This window comes from Choloepus didactylus, chromosome X, assembly GCF_015220235.1.
Source record: "Choloepus didactylus isolate mChoDid1 chromosome X, mChoDid1.pri, whole genome shotgun sequence".
NCBI classification, from domain to species: Eukaryota; Metazoa; Chordata; class Mammalia; order Pilosa; family Megalonychidae; genus Choloepus; species Choloepus didactylus.
Window position 1 is genome coordinate 19,682,504 of NC_051334.1, and position 18,728 is coordinate 19,701,231.

Genomic DNA, 18,728 nt, shown 5'->3' on the forward strand with positions numbered 1-18,728 from the left:
GGTATCAGATCTTTTTAGATAGCTAAATAATTTGCTAAATGTGCTTGATAGTAAATATCTTTCTAAAGAGATGAAATCTATGCTTCTTTCTCACAAATGGAATTTGTGTTGTGAATAAAATCACATTGCTCTGCCTTACAATTGCCTCTGTGCTCTAACCATTTTAATGTTGGTTTTTTGGTTGTTGTTTTGTTTTGGTTTTTTTTGTTTGTTTTTTTGAGTATATGAAAAAAGATGACTCTGGTATGTAGAACTCCATCAAAAAAACATTTTATTGGCATTTAACATCAGTGGGATTGTCTTGGGTCATTCTCTCTGTTTAAGACATAGTAAAATATTATGATCTGAAGAATTTTTAGTTTTTCCTCATTAAGGAATATGGTTGAATACATATTAATTTTCAAATGCAATAATCTCTTAGCTTTGGTTTTAAACTGTCCCTTTATAAATTCCTGCCTGAGAACCAGGTATGTTAACCTAGAATCTGTCATTTATGTTTGTGATTGTTCTTCAAAGAACCTTTCCTTCTTTGGATCAGTAAATCAATGCCAAGGGCACCAGGATTGTGCTATCTGAAATATTCATCATAAAAACCCTGAGAGTTCAACCACTGTCATATATTTATAGCATTAAATTACATAATTTGGCAGAAATTACACGCTTAGAGAATGAAGTATAGAATAAACTTCAGCTCTATCTCTTTTGTCACATCTTTAGGGAAGTAAGCTTTACTGTTAGAAAGAAGGGATTTACAGACACTAGTATGGATCATACTTGATTCTGGTGAAGCACATTGTCATACTTACAAAGATAGGCTTAAATATACTTTCAGAAATATATACTTAGCAATGTCGATGGATCCACTCAAACTGTCTCTTTAAAAGAAGTATTTTTTTATCACTAAAATTGATTTATTTAATCAGAGAAATTTTTGCCCAGTAGTGATGCTTGGGTGTTGTTATTTTGCCTAAAATATAGGAAACAAATTGCTTCTAATTATGAAATAGGTAATTGATTACAGTGTGAGGAGTAAAAGCCAGCCTTTAAAATCTTACCCTTTTTTCTGATGTATCAAACTGCCCTCCCCCCAGTTTTACAATGCTAGGCATAGCTAGTTGGCTTATATTAAAATTGAGAGCTAATATTTAATTATAACACAATTCGACTTCTAATGTAAAATCCTGAATACTTAATCATCTCTAGCATGAAAGCGACAAAGGCATTAAATCCACTAAAAGTTTGTCACCTTACACATAAGTAAGTGGTTCATTATGGTGTGCTACTTAGCTAATATTCATAGAAAATGTCCCTGTGGTCTCAGTGCAAATGTTAATTGCCATTTGTTACAAGGACAGTAGTCCACATATTTGATGTCATTGCCTGGAAACCTTAAAGCATTCTGCTGTTGTACAAGAATGAATGTCTCTCAAATTTGACTGATAACAAATACTACCATGTCCAGCCTTCTCTACCACTTGTTATTTAACCTTTCACAACCTTCTGTGCTCATTACACAACTGTGATGTGGAAGCAACAACTATTTCCACGAGGCCATCATTGTCCAATTTTAAAAGAACACAATTCCCTTCTAAAACACATACCAAAACTGATTATCCATTGTTGGTTTGGTTCTTCGAGAACCCAATTGGTTTACACATTGTTTTGTTTTGTTTTGTTTTCATTTTTTACTCTCCTTCAACATTGTCATTGAAGGGGTGGGGGAATGAAGAGGGCATTAGGGTGAAATTTTAGGTCTTCAAGTTTTGTTCTCCTACTCTTCACCTACGAAACATGAGTGATATTACACAATAAATTGTCATAATTACACAGCCACCTGATATGGAACCCTGTTTGGAGTACTTCATGTAAAAAGTTGAGAAAACCATCATTCATTTTTTTTTTTTTTTAATCATCATTTTATTGAGATATATTCACATACCACGCAGTCATACAAAACAAATTGTACTTTCGATTGTTTACAGTACCATTACATAGTTGTACATTCATCACCTAAATCAATCCCTGACACCTTCATTAGCACACACACAAAAATAACAAGAATAATAATTAGAGTGAAAAAGAGCAATTGAAGTAAAAAAGAACACTGGGTACCTTTGTCTGTTTGTTTCCTTCCCCTACTTTTCTACACATCCATCCATAAACTAGACAAAGTGGTGTTTGGTCCTTATGGCTTTCCCAATCCCATTGTCACCCCTCATAAGCTAAATTTTTATACAATTGTCTTTGAGATTCATGGGTTCTGGGTTGTAGTTTGATAGTTTCAGGTATCCACCACCAGCTACCCCAATTCTTTAGAACCTAAAAAGGGTTGTCTAAAGTGTGCATAACATCATTCATTTTTTAAACATGTTGGGTGCATGTGACACTGTGCGAGGTAGAAGAATGGGAAATGCAAACGTGAGTGAAGCTTATTCTTCTCATGGGAAGGTCACAGTCTAGGTCTCTGAAGGGGAGGGTACACACAGGCCCATTGAGGTATAGGAAGAAGAAACTTTGGAATTTCACCTCAGGTTTTAGATCTCATCCTTGTGCATTTCTTTTCCGTGTATGTTTTAAAATGCATTTTTATTAGTATATAGTAATATATGTACATAAGTTAATTACATAAGTGTATTAACCGGTAAGGGTGCACAATGAAAAAAGTTTGGAAACTTCTAAGCCTGAATGTAAGGAAATGCACCAACCGAAAACCTTTTGGTATTTGAGAAATGGCATTATCATCTGCTTATAAGAAATTTGCAAGCAAGTTCCAACAAACTATTATTTTTCATTAGCTAATCTTTCCTTTGAGCTTTTCTTTATGACTTACTACCTAGAGGCCATATACAATCTGAAACAACCAAACAATGAACTGTTGTGATGCTCACCATGTTCCGAGATTGACATTTCATGGTGTAGATAAGAGTATTAATAAGACAATAAAGAGTATTTTCTTCTTTCATCCCTACCAAATATGACACAACTGGAAATAACCCTCCCTAGGCAGAGAATACAAGTTAATTCATCAATTACCTAATTGTAATCCTCAAATCTATTAGTCAATGACATTTTATATAGGAAAGGGAATTTTATATGTTCTGTTTGCTTTAAAAAAATTGGAATTTTTAAGTATGGGATCTGACACAGGACTAATTTACATGTTGTAAGCATGAGTATAATTTGGGGGGAAATTTATTCCTGCATAGGTCCAGATTTTCTGAATAAATCAGAAAATCCATCAGTATACTTGGAAACGTTTCTGTGTTCAGTGATATACTTCCTCACTTGGAATCACAGAAGATTCCTATATATGTTCTGTGATTTGAATGTGGTCTTGTACACTTTGCCAACTTTCAGAAAACATTCATTGAAATTGCAAAAGAGCTGGTTTTCGGCCAGTGCTCCAATGGCTGAACTGGTACATTGAGAGAAAGTCAGATGGGAAGCAGACCTCACCAAGTGCTTGCTTCCTCTTCCTAAACAAACCTCAAGGGCAAGCCTCTTCTGAAAGAAGAAAAGCAAGAGTTTAAGAAAGAGAAGCCAGAAGAGAAGTGAGAAGGAGACAAAGAAGGGGTCAAAAAGAGAAGAAAATAAAGGTGCTTTCATATTTTCAGTTGCAACGGTAGCCCAAATTGACTTAATTGATATGCATCCAAGAAAAATCAAGGAAACCAATTGAATGTTATAAAAGAAAATAAAGGTCTGTTTTTGTCTTGAATGTTGAGTTCTGTGTTGTGTTTTGACTGTTGAGCACAGTGAATCAGATTTATAATGTGACTCTGCTCCTCACCCCCTCCTTTGAAACTAAAAGGACCCTTTGTCTAGTTGTAAAATGTTAAGTAATTGGTGGCATTTTGTGGTAGCCTGGCATCTCAATCCATCATCCTTACTCATTCCACTACCATGTCTTGTGCAGTGTTGCATACATGTATGATGTGTAAGGAATGGGCTGGGGGTTACCTATCTCTGATAGGAGCCACACTATTCCATCAGTATACTTGGAAATGTTTCTGTGTTCAGTCTCATTCCCTGTTCAAATGTGCTGCCCAGAGATAAATCCATACTCAATTCTTCTTACAGCTTTCAAACCAGATTCTTTGTAGAATTATGTTGTCTTTTGGTTGAAGGCTTTCTCCCCTTAACAGCAAGAAGGGGAAAGAAAAAAAAGCTTTTTGTTTTTATTTATTTAATAGCTATTATGTCACTTTTTATATTAAATCTTTACTTACACTTCTTAAAATAAAACTACATTGAAATTTTATCAAAATTGATCATCTGTCCCAGTATTCCACAAACTTTAAGAACTGGGGTCAAAGAAAACAAGGTCAAAATGTTTTTTAAACGAAATACTGACTCCCTACAGTGTTAGGTAATATAGAGGAAGGTTATCTTAAAAATTTACTTTGTAAAAATATTTCTGCCTCCCTTAAATCCTAAAACTATAATCTGAATCCCTTTTTCCTTCACCTTCTTTCTAGAACTGAAATGGTAATAATACATTAGTCTACCTGATACCTTAACTACTATAATTCACATCTTTGAGCCTCCCATTTCTACCTCACCCTCTACTCTGAAATTACACATGGCTTTAGATGCAGTCTTGCCTTGAGGCCAAAAAGATTGATTATTGATGACTACTAAATAATCCCTTGGGGTCCCTTCCTGGCCTATGATTTTATGAAATGAGAGTATGCTATTCAAATGTGTCCTCATTTTTACAACTCCTTTGAGTACTCTAATTGGCCTTTTGATTTTGTGCCTTCCTCAGTACAAACCACTGTCTGTTAAAATTTCCTGTCTTGCTTCCATCTTCTCTTAACCCAGAAAGCAGTTCCTCCTTTCTACATTCTTCCATCCACCCATCCCTCAAATCCTCTAGGTGTTGTAAACATTCAAGGCTGAACCAACAGATAATTTAAAAACTGTTATTTAAGGGGACTTGAAACTGTGCATTTTTATAGTTCAAAATTATGCTTTCGTTGGGAAGTTAAAATTCATTATAGAGGACGTAGCACACTTAGTGATAGCATGTGCTGATGAAGACAAGGAATTTTCTAAAGGAAGGACTCAATAATCATAACTTGCCTTTACTTACTAACTCTTGGCAGCAGAACCAAGAGTTGAATATGAAATTGAAATGAAGCTCCTTTTTAATCCTAAAGTTTATGCCTTCACGATAAGGTGCTGTGTGTTTGTGGGCTTTGGAGGCAGTTTTAGTTACACTCTTTTTAACAATTTTTATAATGCCGCATTTTAAGGGAGTCTCATATTAATACCTACTGTTAAATGTGCAGTTCACATGATTACTGGAAAAAAAATTTGCAGTATAGAATCCTTATTAAAATCATGGATTCTGAAGCCAGACTGCCAAGTTGGAATTCTAGCTCCACCACTTACTAGATGTGACTTGGGCAAGGTACTTACCTGCTATAAAATGAAGATAAAATAGATCTACTTTTAGTATTATTGTGAGGATTAAATGAGATAATGTTAAGCATTTAACCTACTGCCTGGCACATATAAATGTTAACTGCTATTATTACCAATTAGAGGATCTTTTTTGAAACTATGTCTAAAAGCCTAAAATAATCACATGGACCATTGGTGGAATGAACAACATTCCATATTTACTCCTTGGGCCAATATAATTCATATTCCTCCAATATGACTCTTTGGCTATCTTTTAAAGGAAACTTATAGTCCTGCTCTAATCTATCACTCCAAGCAAATGCCCAGTTCATCTATATTTATCATTGTTGAAAAAGATAGGACATCAGTATTCATGCAATTAAAACCAAGATGGGAGTTTGATTTGTTCAGCTAGATCTACAATCCTTTCTCAGGAAAAAAAATCAATCTCCAATTTTTTTCTGAAAACTGTTTAGTTGGAGTATTTTCTTCTCAGGTCTTATAAAAATGCTAAGCAGCTTCTCTTAGTATGTGTCAGATATTCCTTAAATTTGCATATAAGCATTCCCATATTTCATTTTAATTAAAGCATTATGATTAATGATAATTTATTATCATTTAATTGTGCCAGGGATTACTCTTGCAGTCACATGAAACTTAATAATTCTCTATGGCACACTTTTGGAAGATTTTCATTATATATATGTTAATGAATGTGATTACATCTTATGAAGTCTGGAAAAATATAAAACAAAAATCAGTACATTCAATATTGCTATAAACCAGGAGAGCTTAGTAATCAGCACTTCTATGCTTATCACTATAATGATAAAGGGATATTCAATATTTGTTAATATTAAATTATGTGCAGGATTGTTTCCATGTTGTATCTTTTGTACTCTCTTTGAACTAAATGAACTTGTGATCTGTATGGTGATTTGATATCAAGAGAATATTTGGTTAATCAGAGCTTCCTATTTGATCATTCTAAAACAATTGGCTGCCTGTAGCTAATTTTACCCAATATAACTAGCAGCTGTAGGGTTGTTTTGTTTGGGTTGTTTTTTTTTTTTAAATATAATAGTGTTTTCCCAGTCATTCATTATCCTGTTTTTCATATGGTTTTGAGTTTTTTTGTAGATTTTTGGAGTGTCAGATAACTGTTTATTATACTGGATTCATTTCTCTTTTTTTTTTTCTTTCTTCACTTATTGCAGGTGAAAGTAGGGAAGAAAAGTTAGGAAACTCGTTGCAAGATCTATACAGGGCATTGGAGCAAGCCAGTCTGTCACCACTAGGAGAACATCGCATTTCAACCAGGCTGGAATACAAGCTATCATTTATAAAAAGATGTAATGATCCTGTAATGAATGAAAAACTACACAGGCTGCGAATTCTCAAAAGCACTTTAAAGGTAAGCTATAAAATGGAAGGAGAAATTCCTTTGAAGAGATTCATTCTTGAACTCAATGTGGATTGCCAGATATTCTAGGTGAAGAAATACAGAATTGGTGGGTGGGGAGGGGGGTTACACAGAAAGAACCTGAAGCTGGCTGTTCCTATGTCATAGTAAGTATATTGGTAAAGAGGAAATACCCTAAACTTTTCATTCAAGTTTCAAAGCTGACTAAATGTTTTATAACTTAGTTCTAGGAGAAAACAGTATATAGTCCTTTTTTTCAAAAATGCAGGTATTATATTTTATAATATTGTGATATAATTTTACATAATAATGGCATTATTCCTCAGTCTTTTGTTTTCCTAAGATAAATATACCATGTAGTGTAATTACTAGAGTTACTAAAAGAATACATCATGCATGTAGAATGCAATAGTGGGTGCTAAAGGGGTCTGAGACTTTTTGTGAATATTTCCTGCATGGATTACAGTGCATTTGGAGTGAAGCCTCAGTAATTCATGTTCCATGTAGAAATTTCATAATTGTTCTGTTTACACTGTCAGTGCCCAACTCACATACATGTTATTTTGCTTCCAGATAGAGGAGGAAGTGGTGAGGAGAGGGGAGCAGGCAGGCAGGAAGTTGAAGAAGGATTCAGCAAACAGCTCCCCTCACTGTGTGTATGTACGTGGAGAAGGGAAGATCGGAGAAAGAGTATTAGCTATACTCAGTACTTCTAGGACATTCCAGGAGAGGGCCTGCCTCGTCAACTTTACCCAAGCAGGCCCTGTACTCTTGAAAAATCAAAAACAGAAAAGAACTATCATACAGGCTATGTGACATAGTAATTTCAGGAAACAAAAGGTCAGAAGGCTCCTTTGGGAAATGTTTCAGATCCATAGTATGCTGCTGAGGTTTTATAATTTTGAAATATAGATGAGTACTAAAGAGATAAACAAAATGGAAAATCAGTGATTTGAAAAAAATTTAAGTAGCAAGTAGCCAAGTTTTCAGAGTCAATTAGCTTATAATTGGTATTCATGAAAATACTGTCACAAATCTATGGGACAATTTAATGGACTCTTGGTAACTAAGACCAGAATTTTAAATAGAGCTATAATATTCATAAGAATAATTCTAATAACCAAACCCTATACTCCAAAGATAGCGTCACCCCTCCTTCAACTCCAAATGGTCTGGTTTAGAAGGTGGGCAAAGATTTTGAAGGTTAGGCTCATATTTTCTATAGACCTCTCAGCCCTTTGCCTCTATCTTTTATGCTCTGTAAATTCCCAAAAAGCATTTTCTTCTAGTGACAAAGAATCCAAGCTACTATATTCAGTTCAATAAGTATTGATGAATCACCAGGAATGTGAAAGATGCTGTGCTAGGCTCTCTGGGGCAACAAAAGATGATGAGAAAGTTGCTATAAAGAAATGCCACTCATTAATAAAACAGTGGGACACCTAAACTTTCAGCCTGGAAAATTAATAGGGAATGAAATCTCCAGTTAGGGAAGGACAGCTGACCAAGCAACCCTGAGTGTGACTAGTGCCCAGAATTTTAACAGTCTACCTCACCAAGCATAGATCTCTGATCCACTCACAAAATTCACAATCCCAGTCCCATTCCATATCCAATCACAGAACCACTTCTTAGGCACCTTGCTGTCTTCTTTCCCTCCCAACTCTGGCTGTCACAGAGTTGTACCTTCTCACTTCCTGCAGAACATTTCCTAACTTCCCTACCCCTTCCTTAGGTCCATAAAAGACAGGACTGAGCTTTGCAAACTACCTGAAACCCTCCTCCATTTCACCTGGGAAATTCACTTCTTTCATGGGTGATAGTTGTGCTGTGGTGAGTTATACCATAATGAAGCTTATTCTCCAGCTGAAACCCAGCCTCCAACATAGAAGGTATGACCATTGTCCATTGTAGGCCCACCGTGCTACAGGAAAGGAGCTGTAACATTCACCCAGCAGGATTTGTGTATTTGGAGGGCCATAGTTCCTCTCAAACAAGCATGAGGAGCTTACCACATAGTGGAGGAGATAGGTGCAAAAATAAGTGAGAGATAGAAGGTGCTAAGTCCACTCATGGAGACAATGATGAAGTGTTATGGGGCACAAATGAGGGAGAAAATGTTTGCTTGTTTAAGGAAGGCTTCAAGAAATAGGCATTTGAACTGGATTAAAGAATGAGGAAGGTTTCCATAGGCAGATATGGGAGCAAAAAATAAAACACACCATGTAGACAGTATGAGGCATCTCTCAAATGCAGAAAAAGTACACTAGGATTTGAGTCCAAATAACTGAGCTTAAGTATACCACAGTCATTTCTTACTGGCAGCACACTTTATTTTGGGCATATTAACTTTTTGAACTTGAATAAAAGTTTTCCCCCATCTTAACTGTTGAATCCTTTTGCTTTGCAGGCCAGAGAAGGGGAAGTGGCCATTATTGATAAAGTTCTAGACAATCCAGACTTGACGTCTAAAGAATTCCAACAATGGAAGCAGATGTACCTCGACCTTTTCTTGGATATGTGTCAGAACACCACCTCAAATGACCCGCTAAATATTTCTTCTGAAGTAGACGTCATCACTTCCTCTCTAACACACACTCATTCATACATTGAAACACATGTGTAAGTGTATTCTGCCTTCAGGCCATCTGGTACCTTCCGGTACTTTGAATAAGTATATAAGGTAGTTTTTATATCGATGTGTGAGACACTTGACAAGCTATACATTAATGTTACTGAACTATATGAAACCAACCATATATGGTCACATTACCACTGTCTTTAATGAGCATTTGTATATTTTATATGCAGTTAGTGCTCAGCTTGTGTTTGCCATGTGCAAAATAGACTGTCTTTAATGACTTAAAATTAACTTTTGCAAACAATTCTGAAGACAGGTGGTCTTCAAGTAGTAAAACCATAAAAAGGCAGTTTTCTATCTAAGGTCATCTTTTCTCCCTTTAAGTTAGTTTTATATAAACAAAACTTCAAAAGTAATTCACATTTTTTCAGGTGCAGACATCCTTGTGGGTGGGAAAGAACTTAAACCTTTTTTATATTTATTAAAATGTTCTGAGAATTTTCTTAAACATTGCACAAAGTTTAATGCTGTAGTTTTATTTTTGTGAAATGTAGATGCACACACAAGAGTTAAGCAAACTAGAAGAGCATCAAAATAAGGAAAGTTCAGGTATCTAATATTCATCTTAATAGTCTGTTAACTCGTGAAAGCCTGTTAATGGAAATACTATTCCAAATCTATGAGAGCACTTCATGGTGTATCAGGGCAAAGCTTTGTAAGCTGTTTTTGTAACTAAGACCAAAACTGAAGATAGAGCTGCTTTATTTTCTTGGTTTAAATCTTCCTTTATTTTTGTAGTGATGAAATGCCGATTGTGTACAGAGGAATTTGAGAATGGAGTTTTTTAAAAGACTTAACTCACCCAGAAAGGCAGCTAACAGAAATATATATATATATATATATATATATATAATTTCAGCCCAAACTCATGTTTTCAAACTCCAACTCTTAAAACACCACAAGATACAGACTGAAACAAATCAACTCTCCAGTTAGTTTCTGATTTTCCCCGTAATCCATTAATTAAACTTTGTAATTATACTTCAGGCAAGAAAGTAAAATATGTTTAGCTACAGGCTGATGTGTGTTTAACAACATTAAAAACAACATTGAAAAATAAAGATCTACTTCTAAGGAATAAAAGGATGACGGTTGTTCAGAGATATATTGCTTTGAATTGTATGAGAGAAACAACTTAGAGGATTTTCCTAGCTTCATGAACCGTTCTATTGAGTGGATGAAGTCTATGAAAAAGTCCTCTTCATATATTTCCATTTCTAAGCGTCTTGTTTTTGAAAGTGATCACAGCATGATAATGACTGTGCTGCTTTTTAGTGTCTGGCTGCAAAACATATAAGTCACAATTTTCTGTTTTTAAGAAGGAGGAAGGGACCCTCCCTTACTATTCTATATCCTAAAATCTACTTTTAATCAGCTTTATCCTATTGCCTGTACAGCTCAGTGAATGTACTTTCATCTTTAAGAGTTCAGACACATGCCAGTGAATATTTTGCTGTAGAGGAGAAAGTAAAAACTCCACAGCCAGGACCTATTTCTTTGCTTTTGAAACCACCATTGAATCACTATTGTTTTGCAGACTTTGCACAACTGTACAGGAGAGTGGCCTTTCTACAGCACATTTTCAGTAATCCTATATTTAGTCAAAATGGATGAGAAATCATGTATTATTGTTTGTATGGAATTTTGAGTCCAGTGTAATATTTTTACCATTAAAAAACCTATTTGTAAAAACATTTATTTACTGCATGGGTATTGACACATTAAATTTGTGGGATTTTGTATATGTAAAAAAAAAACAAAAAACAACCTTTGTCCTAAAATGAAGTGTGCTTGTTACAAGTGTTTAGACTTGTTGATGTTTACTAGACCAAATGTGTACATTCGCATAAAAATATCTGTACCTGATGGATATGTCATGTACGCAGTGGGCAAATCGTGCCCTGTAAACAGGAAGCAGTTGAGGGGAACACTAGCTCTGTTGCTATGAAGCAGCTTTTACTTTTGTAAAGTCAGCTCTGTTGTTTTAAATGGTAAAAATTAAACTAATGAATTTTAAGACTCGTAGCTAGCCTAGCATGAAAGAGACCTTTTAACACTATATATCTGTACATTTTATTGCATTCGTTTCAAATCTAGGAGAGAGGCAGCACTGTAAACTGAAATCAAATAAATTCAGCTCTTAATGAATCCTTATAAAGCACCTACTTTATTCATACAAACTCCTTACCACATTTACTTGAGATCTAATCACACAACCATTGTCCTACCCAGTTATAAGTTCTAACCTTGCCACCCCACAGGTGGTAGAAGCCAGAAGAAGCACCTGTTCAGTGTATACAAGTATCTTCTCTGAGACCCTGAAAAAAATCAAGCTGGTTTCCCATCTACCTGACACAGACTTTAAAATTTCATCTACTCTCTTTTCTCTGTGATTCTTTTGGGGAAGTGGGAGAGGAGGGAGAACCACCAAAAATAATATTTTTTTTTTTTAACAAACTACAGTATGTCTGTAGAATGAACATTTAAAGAGGATGAAAGAAATAGACTTTTGTTTTGTCTTTCTTAGATGTTCCACTTAACCTGAAGAGCTTGATTATCATGGCTAAGGGTTGCTTAAATATTATTCAAAACCAACAAGCTCCCTAAAGCCAGGGCAAAGGCAGATTAGGGGTAGGGGACAAAAAAAACTCAAGGTAGGATGCTTTTCACACACACAGGCACACACCGTGCTTTATGAGAGACTTTTTTTCCCTCAGTTCCATGTTTTTATCAAACCATCAGAGCAGAACTATAATCATGGCTCTGTATCATAGCATCAAAGTTCTCTTCGCAATGATTTCATGCTGTTTAACAAGGGCACTTTCCCTTCACTATTTATTCAGATAATACCATCTTCTAAGGTTATTCATTACAGCCTTTACAGTCCACAGTTGTCTGGGTTTTGTATATAATGTCACTTGGTATATATTTTACTCTTTTTTGGGGGATGGGGCACAAAATTAATCACTGTTTAGCAGCTTGGGAAACACTTTAAGTACAAGAGGGAAAACAGGATCAGATTTTATTTTGGAAAGTCCATCTCTAGCTCAGCATAAGTCTTTCTGGAAATTGCCAGCTCACTGAAGCTGATTCATATATCCTTCTATTTCCCCCCTGCTGTCTCCATGCTCAAGGGGAAATGTTCCTCTTTGGCCAAGGCCTTGTTTGCCTCCTTAACCTTCAGAAGACACCCTGCTCCCACATTCCCATTCTTAGGAAAAGCCCATCTGTTTCTCCATAAGCCTGGTCAAGTTCGACTTTCTCCTCCCTCGGCTGAAGGAGAATGAACTAACCCATTATCCCCATCACTAAATCTGGCGCCTTTCCAGGTTCTCCCTCCCTCTCGTCCCCACCCTCGGGCAGCTGCAGCACTGCACACTGCAGGCCGCTCCAGGCCCAGGGCAGCGCGCAGTCGATGTCCTCCCAGCGGTCCAGGTCCAGGTTGTAACCCACCACGTTGCGGGTAGGCACCTGGCGCGAGTCCCGCCACTTCAGCCCGCCCAGGAGCAGCACCGTCTCCTCCACCACTGCCAGCCCATAGCAGAAGCGGTCGTAGGGCAGCAGCCGCAGCCGAGTCCACTGGTCTGCGCCCGGGTCGTAGCGCTCGATTTCAGAAAACGGCTCGTAGAGCCCCAGAAAGACGAACACCGCACCGCGCAGCGCGGCCATGTGGTGCCCGAAGCGGGCCGTGCCCATGGACTCCTTTCTCCTCCACTCCCGCTCCCCAGGCCCCAGGGCGTACAAGTCCCGGAGGCTGCTCCCGCCGCCCTCGCCTCGCCCCGCCTTGCCCCCCGAGATGTACACTACGCCGCGGTCCCCGACGGCCCCCGCGTGGCCGTGCAGCGCCCGCGGCAGCGCCCCGGCCACCACCCAGCGGTCCCGGCGTAGGTCGTACATCTCCACCGAGGCGAGCGCTTCGCCGCCCGCGCCCAGGCCCCCGACAGCCAGGAGCCCCTCGCCCACCGCGCCGCACCAAAAATGGGCTCGCGCCTCCAGCATGGGGGGCACAGACGTCCAGGCGTGGAAGCGCGGGTCATAACGGTGCACTTGGGCCGTGACAGGCCGCGAGCCGTCGGCCGCGGGAGAGGAGGCGCTGCTCAAAGGGCTCTCCCCGCCCAGGACGAACAGGAAATTGCCCGCGACGCACACGCTATGCCCCAGCAGCGGGGCGGGCAGCCGCGTGAGGTTCTGCCAGCGGTGGTTGTAAACGTCGAAGGCCACCACGTCTTGAGTCAGCACCCATTCCTCCTCTTTCACCTCCCCTTCCTCCTCCTCCACCTCTCCTTCCTCCTCCTCCTCGCCCTCCTCCTCTGGCTCAGCCGCGACGATCCTGACCCTGGCTACCACCCGCGGGGCCGCGACCTCCTCAGTCACCACCTCCCGCGCCCTGCGTCCCCCGACCAACAAGATGCGGGTTTGGGGGCTCCGGACGCTGGTCTGCTCGCCCTGCACGAGTGGCTGGCGGGAAGGCGCTGTATGGTAGTTGAGGGCCTGGATGATTAGGCCTTTGATGAGGGCGGGCAGCGCGAGGCCGGAGCCGGAGTACACGCGCCGCAGCACGTCGACCGGCACCAGGCCGAAGCGCACGCGCTCGAGCAGCCTGGCGCAGTGTGCCAGGCGCTCAGTCGCCGGCTCCCGCCGAAGCCAGGCCAGGGTCAGGCCCAGCAGCTGGGCCTCGGGCACACACGCCATGTCGGGGGCACCCAACACAACCCTCAGCGACGCGGGGTTGAGTTCCAGCAGCCCCACGGGGTCCGCGCCCCGCGCCAACATCTCGCGCAAGTGGTGCACGATGCAGCGCTCCGCCGCATCCAGCGTGTGTGTCAGGCCGAAGCGCGCCGCCATATTGGCGGCGAAGCAGCAGTTCTCCGGGGCGAGCTGGCTTTCCAGGTAGCGACCGCACAGCTCCAGGGCCTCGGTGACCTGCAGGTAGCTGGCGGCCTCCAGCGTGTCCTCCACAGTGTCCATGGAGAGCGGCAGCCAGGCGGTGTAGATGAAGTCCAGCAGGCGCTGCAGGCCGGCCGCCGACGGCACGTGCAGGTGGATCACGCGCGCCCGGGATTCCCGGTTGTGGCTTTTGAACAGGGCCCTGAAGTAGTCGCTGGAGCAAGCCAGGAGCGACCTGTGCGCCGGGAACTCGCTGCCCTCGGCCTCCAACGTCACATCACACAGGAAGCCCTCGGCGCGCAGGGCCTGGTAGCCGGTGAGCAACGCGCCGCAATGAGCTTTGCAATAAGATAGGAAGTAGCTCATGATGCCCAGGGCGGGAAACGGCGGGACCGGGGTTGGGGCCAGCCGGGCGTGGTCGGTTAGACATTCCAGGGCACGGCGACCCCGAGACCCCCGCGCGAGCCGCAGAACCCCTAGCAGGGGCCCATTTGTGTCTGTTCAGCTTAAAGCCTGGGGCTCATTCATCCAGGTCCGCAGATCGCCCCGTTCCCCGATCAGAGCAAATCCCTTCCGGGAACGGTTTCCTGCAGCCCCTGATAGCCGCGGGCGAGGAGGGCACAGGGTTTGGAAGCTTCCGGGGGTTGCGGAGCTTGGTTTCGGCGGCTACCGAGGCTGCCAGTGCGTTGCCCAAAGCCCCTTCCCCGGCCCAGTTTGGGGAGCCCACACCTGGGTGCCAGAGGCGGCAGTGGCTGCATACCATCACCTGGAAAGGCCGAGCAGCTGGTGAACTGGGGGAGTGCTGGATCTCCGACGGCCGGGGTAGGCAGATGTGGCCCCGGCTCGGGGCGTCCCGGGAGTGCGAGCGAGGGCTCTGACCTCCCGGTGGTGGACGAAAAGGACCGGCTCTGCGCGAGGGCTGGGGACAACTGGCTTGGAGGGCGGGGGGAGGGGGGTGAACTTGTTCCCCGTGGTGGATCAAATCAAAGCCTGGGGGATTAGGGAGGGGGGCGGCGCGGGACAGCGCGGCGGATCGGAGGCGTGATTGGGCGCTGCGCATAACATGCCCCTAGCTCACAGCGACAGGAATAGCGCACGGCCCCGGCCTCCTCGGCGCGCCCTGCCCCGCGCCCCGGCTACTGGCCGCGAACCCAGGACCAGGGCGCGGGAGGAAGTGGCCCGGGCCAAGGGCCTGACTCCGGTGACCCGACGGGCCGCTAGTCACCAGGGGGTCCGGGCAACCCGGCTGGGGGTGCGGTGGGGACGGGCGCTCACTGGAGAGGCACGGGGTCGCCAGGGACCCTGTCCCTCCCTGGAGGTGAACGGGTAGAGGCGCCTGGCTGGGCCGGAGGAGTGTCGACCTCCCGGTGGCCCGGCGACTGGGAAAGAAACCCCTGGCTCTCAACTTTCTGCTTTGAGGAGGCCCTAATTAATCCGGCGGGAGCAGAGATTAAGCGGCGGTTTTGCGCGCTGACACCCAGGAGGCCACTGCTTGCAGAGGAGCCGCCGGCGAGAACCACGCCCGGGCGAATCCGGGGCTCCCGGCCAGCCGTGCTCGGTGACACGCCGCTCACCTGGACTCACACTTCCCACCCTTGTGAGATGCTTGCTGGGCCTACTCAGCGCCCTTCCCGTGGCAACTCCGTCTCCCGGGCTAGCCTCTTTCACATTCCACTTTGCGAAATATGCTCCCATCCCTGCTCCCCGACTCCAGCCGACTTCTCCCTTCCTCTCCTTGGACCCTGCCCGGCCCATCCCTTTGCAACGTGGACAAGGACATTGTGGGTGATCTGCCTTTGAATGACTACTTTCTATAAGAAAATAATTCGTTCCAGTTTCTCTCCCTGGCTTTCCAGGCGCGGATCTAATTGCTGGTTATACATCTTCAATACCATGAGGAAAAAATGGGCAATAAGGTCGCAAAGTTTGGGCGAGGGTGGAGTTTCCTAAGGTTTCCCCTCACGAAGTTATTTTTATTAGAAGCAGGTGGGGCAAGGCCCCACCACCCGGCACAGAAATGAGGAGTAAAACGACTTTAATCTTGAGACATTCTGGATTAACAATATGCTGTTTAAATAACTATACTTAATGTCTTGAGACATTAGAAAAGCATTTCTCCATCTCCTCCATCTTGCTCTTAAATAACTAAATGATTAATATAACTGTTCTTTCTTGCCAATTTGGAGGCATCTGCGTGTTTTGCTTTCATCTAGAATTGATTTTTCTATTTTCGATTGCAGTCCCTCTGGCAGCCTGTTTTAAATGAGCTTTTTAAGGGCATCTGAAATAATTTGCCTTTCTGACAGTTTGGCTTGTGTTTCATAGGAAAAAGTCCCAAGGAAGGATAAAATTCTATCATTCTCTGTCTGGTATGCAGTCAGTAGTTACAAGTTAGAAGTTTTTTAAATGTATAAAAATATTAATAATATGATTTTGCTTTCTTGTCAGAGGTGGAACTGCATTGTGACTTAAATTAGCCAAATTGTAGAGTGCAGGTAGGGTCTAGGTTGAGCTTGCTTAACTCCAGAGGCTAAAAATACTCTGATTTGAATTCCTAATGTTGGAGCTACAGATGGATTCAAAGGATGTGCTGGGTTTGTTTTTGATTTTGATTAAGTATTAAAGTTCTAGCTTCAAAGTAAAATGTCATTTTGGTTCACTTTGCACAGATCTGTGTGTTGACTTAAGTGGCCTTCACTCAACCTAATAGAATTTTGCTATGGGATTTTTGAGATCATTTAGCCAACCCTCTTCCCTTTCCTCCACAATCCTTGTTTTTCTTTTTAAACAAATATGGCAAATGAGCCCCAGAGAGAGGACAGTTTGTCTGGGTGATATGGATATTGAGTTACACAGAGTCTAGACCAGAATCCAGAGCTCCCTCCCCACTATATTATGTGGCCTCATGTATGATAAAAATAAAATAGTGCAACACACAGTAAGTTTATTTAAACCAAAGATTTTGAGTGATAAAGTTTAAGTATAGTTATTTAAACAGCATATTGTTAACCCAGAAACCAGATCACATGCCATGAGATCTGGTCATCACTATAATTCAGGTTGAACCCAAAATGTCATGCTTATTTGAAAGTAAAGATGCTGTGGAAGACTTTTAACTCTTGGCGTCAAAAATCCAGTTTTACATATGGTGGACATGTGACCCAGAAGCAGGTCCTGACAGCTTGAATGATGGTGATGCCCAGATTTGATGGGATAGGACCATGAGGTTGAAAATTATCTGCTTCCAAGTTGGCCTCCCTCTCTAGACTGTAAACTCTTTGAGGGTAGGGACTGTTTCTTGGTCTTGGTTTCTCCAGCATCTGGCACAGTCTTTGGCATAAGTAATGTTGAGTTGAACAGATACATGCAATGGCACTATTAGTGGGGGGAGTAAAGGATTATTAAAAGGAGCTTGACTGGGACAATTGTTCCTTCTCTCTTGTCCCCTCTTTTCCCTTCACACAGCTTAGGTTTAAGACATCCCCTGGTAAGGCCATGTGCTGACATCCTTAAGAATCAATGGGCGGCCCCCAACTGGGGAGTCCGGGCAGGCGTCTCTTCTGAGAAGGCGTGAGGGGCTAACTCGCCCAGTCCCCGGGGTCAGTGCCAACCTGCAGCCACTGGAGTCCTTTACCCAGACCAGTCCCATTTAGGCCTCAGCACCCAGTCTCACTCCCTGGACACTGTGCCCCAGTTGTCACAGCTGGCCTCTCGCCCCAGCAGCCCCTCCATGCCCAGTTTGTATGCCTGGACTTCGACTGAAGGCCCCGCTACCCACTCCAGCAAGCCCCTTGTCAGGACTGTGACCAGCTGTCACTGACCCTTTCCTGCATTTGAACCTCCTGTGACAGCACCTAGAACTAAAGTCCTTCAAGCACCCACCCCATTTCCCACATCAAGGAGGAAAAGCTAGTCAGATTATACACTCCCTTTTCCATAAACTGGTCCTACCTAGTGAAACCTAAACCCCATAGCTTTCAGCTCTAAAAAAGTTTGTAATTTTTTTAAAAATCCAAAAGTACAAACTTACACGTAAATGGGCACTTAATTTATTTTTTTTGGCAAGTGTAATGCACTTTTTTTGGTACTAGCTTTATTGAGAAATAATTCTGGTACCATACAGTTTGCCCATTTAAAGTGTACAGTTCAGTAGTTTTTAGTGTAGTCGTGGAGTTGTGCAATCATCACCACAGTCAATTTTAGAACATTTTCATTCCCTCAAAAAGAAACTGTGTACCCCCTATCCATCACCCCAAACACTGCCCTCCTACCCTAGCCCTAAGCCAGCACTAATCTACTTTCTGTCTTTATAGATTCTGGGCATTTCATATAAATGGAATCATACAACATGTGGTCTCTTGTGACTGA

General features: G+C 42.2%; 2 protein-coding genes across 2 annotated transcripts in view; one reads left to right on the plus strand and one right to left on the minus strand.

Moving 5' to 3' along the window:
• Positions 1-11,621, plus strand: part of CNKSR2 (connector enhancer of kinase suppressor of Ras 2) — a 308,883-nt gene extending 297,262 nt beyond the window's left edge. Inside the window, 2 exon segments of the mRNA XM_037821616.1 lie at positions 6,627-6,823; positions 9,243-11,621. Of these exon segments, the coding sequence (XP_037677544.1) occupies positions 6,627-6,823; positions 9,243-9,458 (413 nt within the window). The 3' untranslated portion in view covers positions 9,459-11,621.
• KLHL34 (kelch like family member 34) lies at positions 11,454-14,747 on the minus strand. The gene has a single exon (XM_037821615.1). It carries the CDS (start codon positions 14,724-14,726, stop codon positions 12,762-12,764), a length of 1,965 nt encoding a protein of 654 aa, XP_037677543.1. The 5' UTR covers positions 14,727-14,747; the 3' UTR covers positions 11,454-12,761.
• Between the last annotated feature and the right edge of the window lie 3,981 nt (positions 14,748-18,728).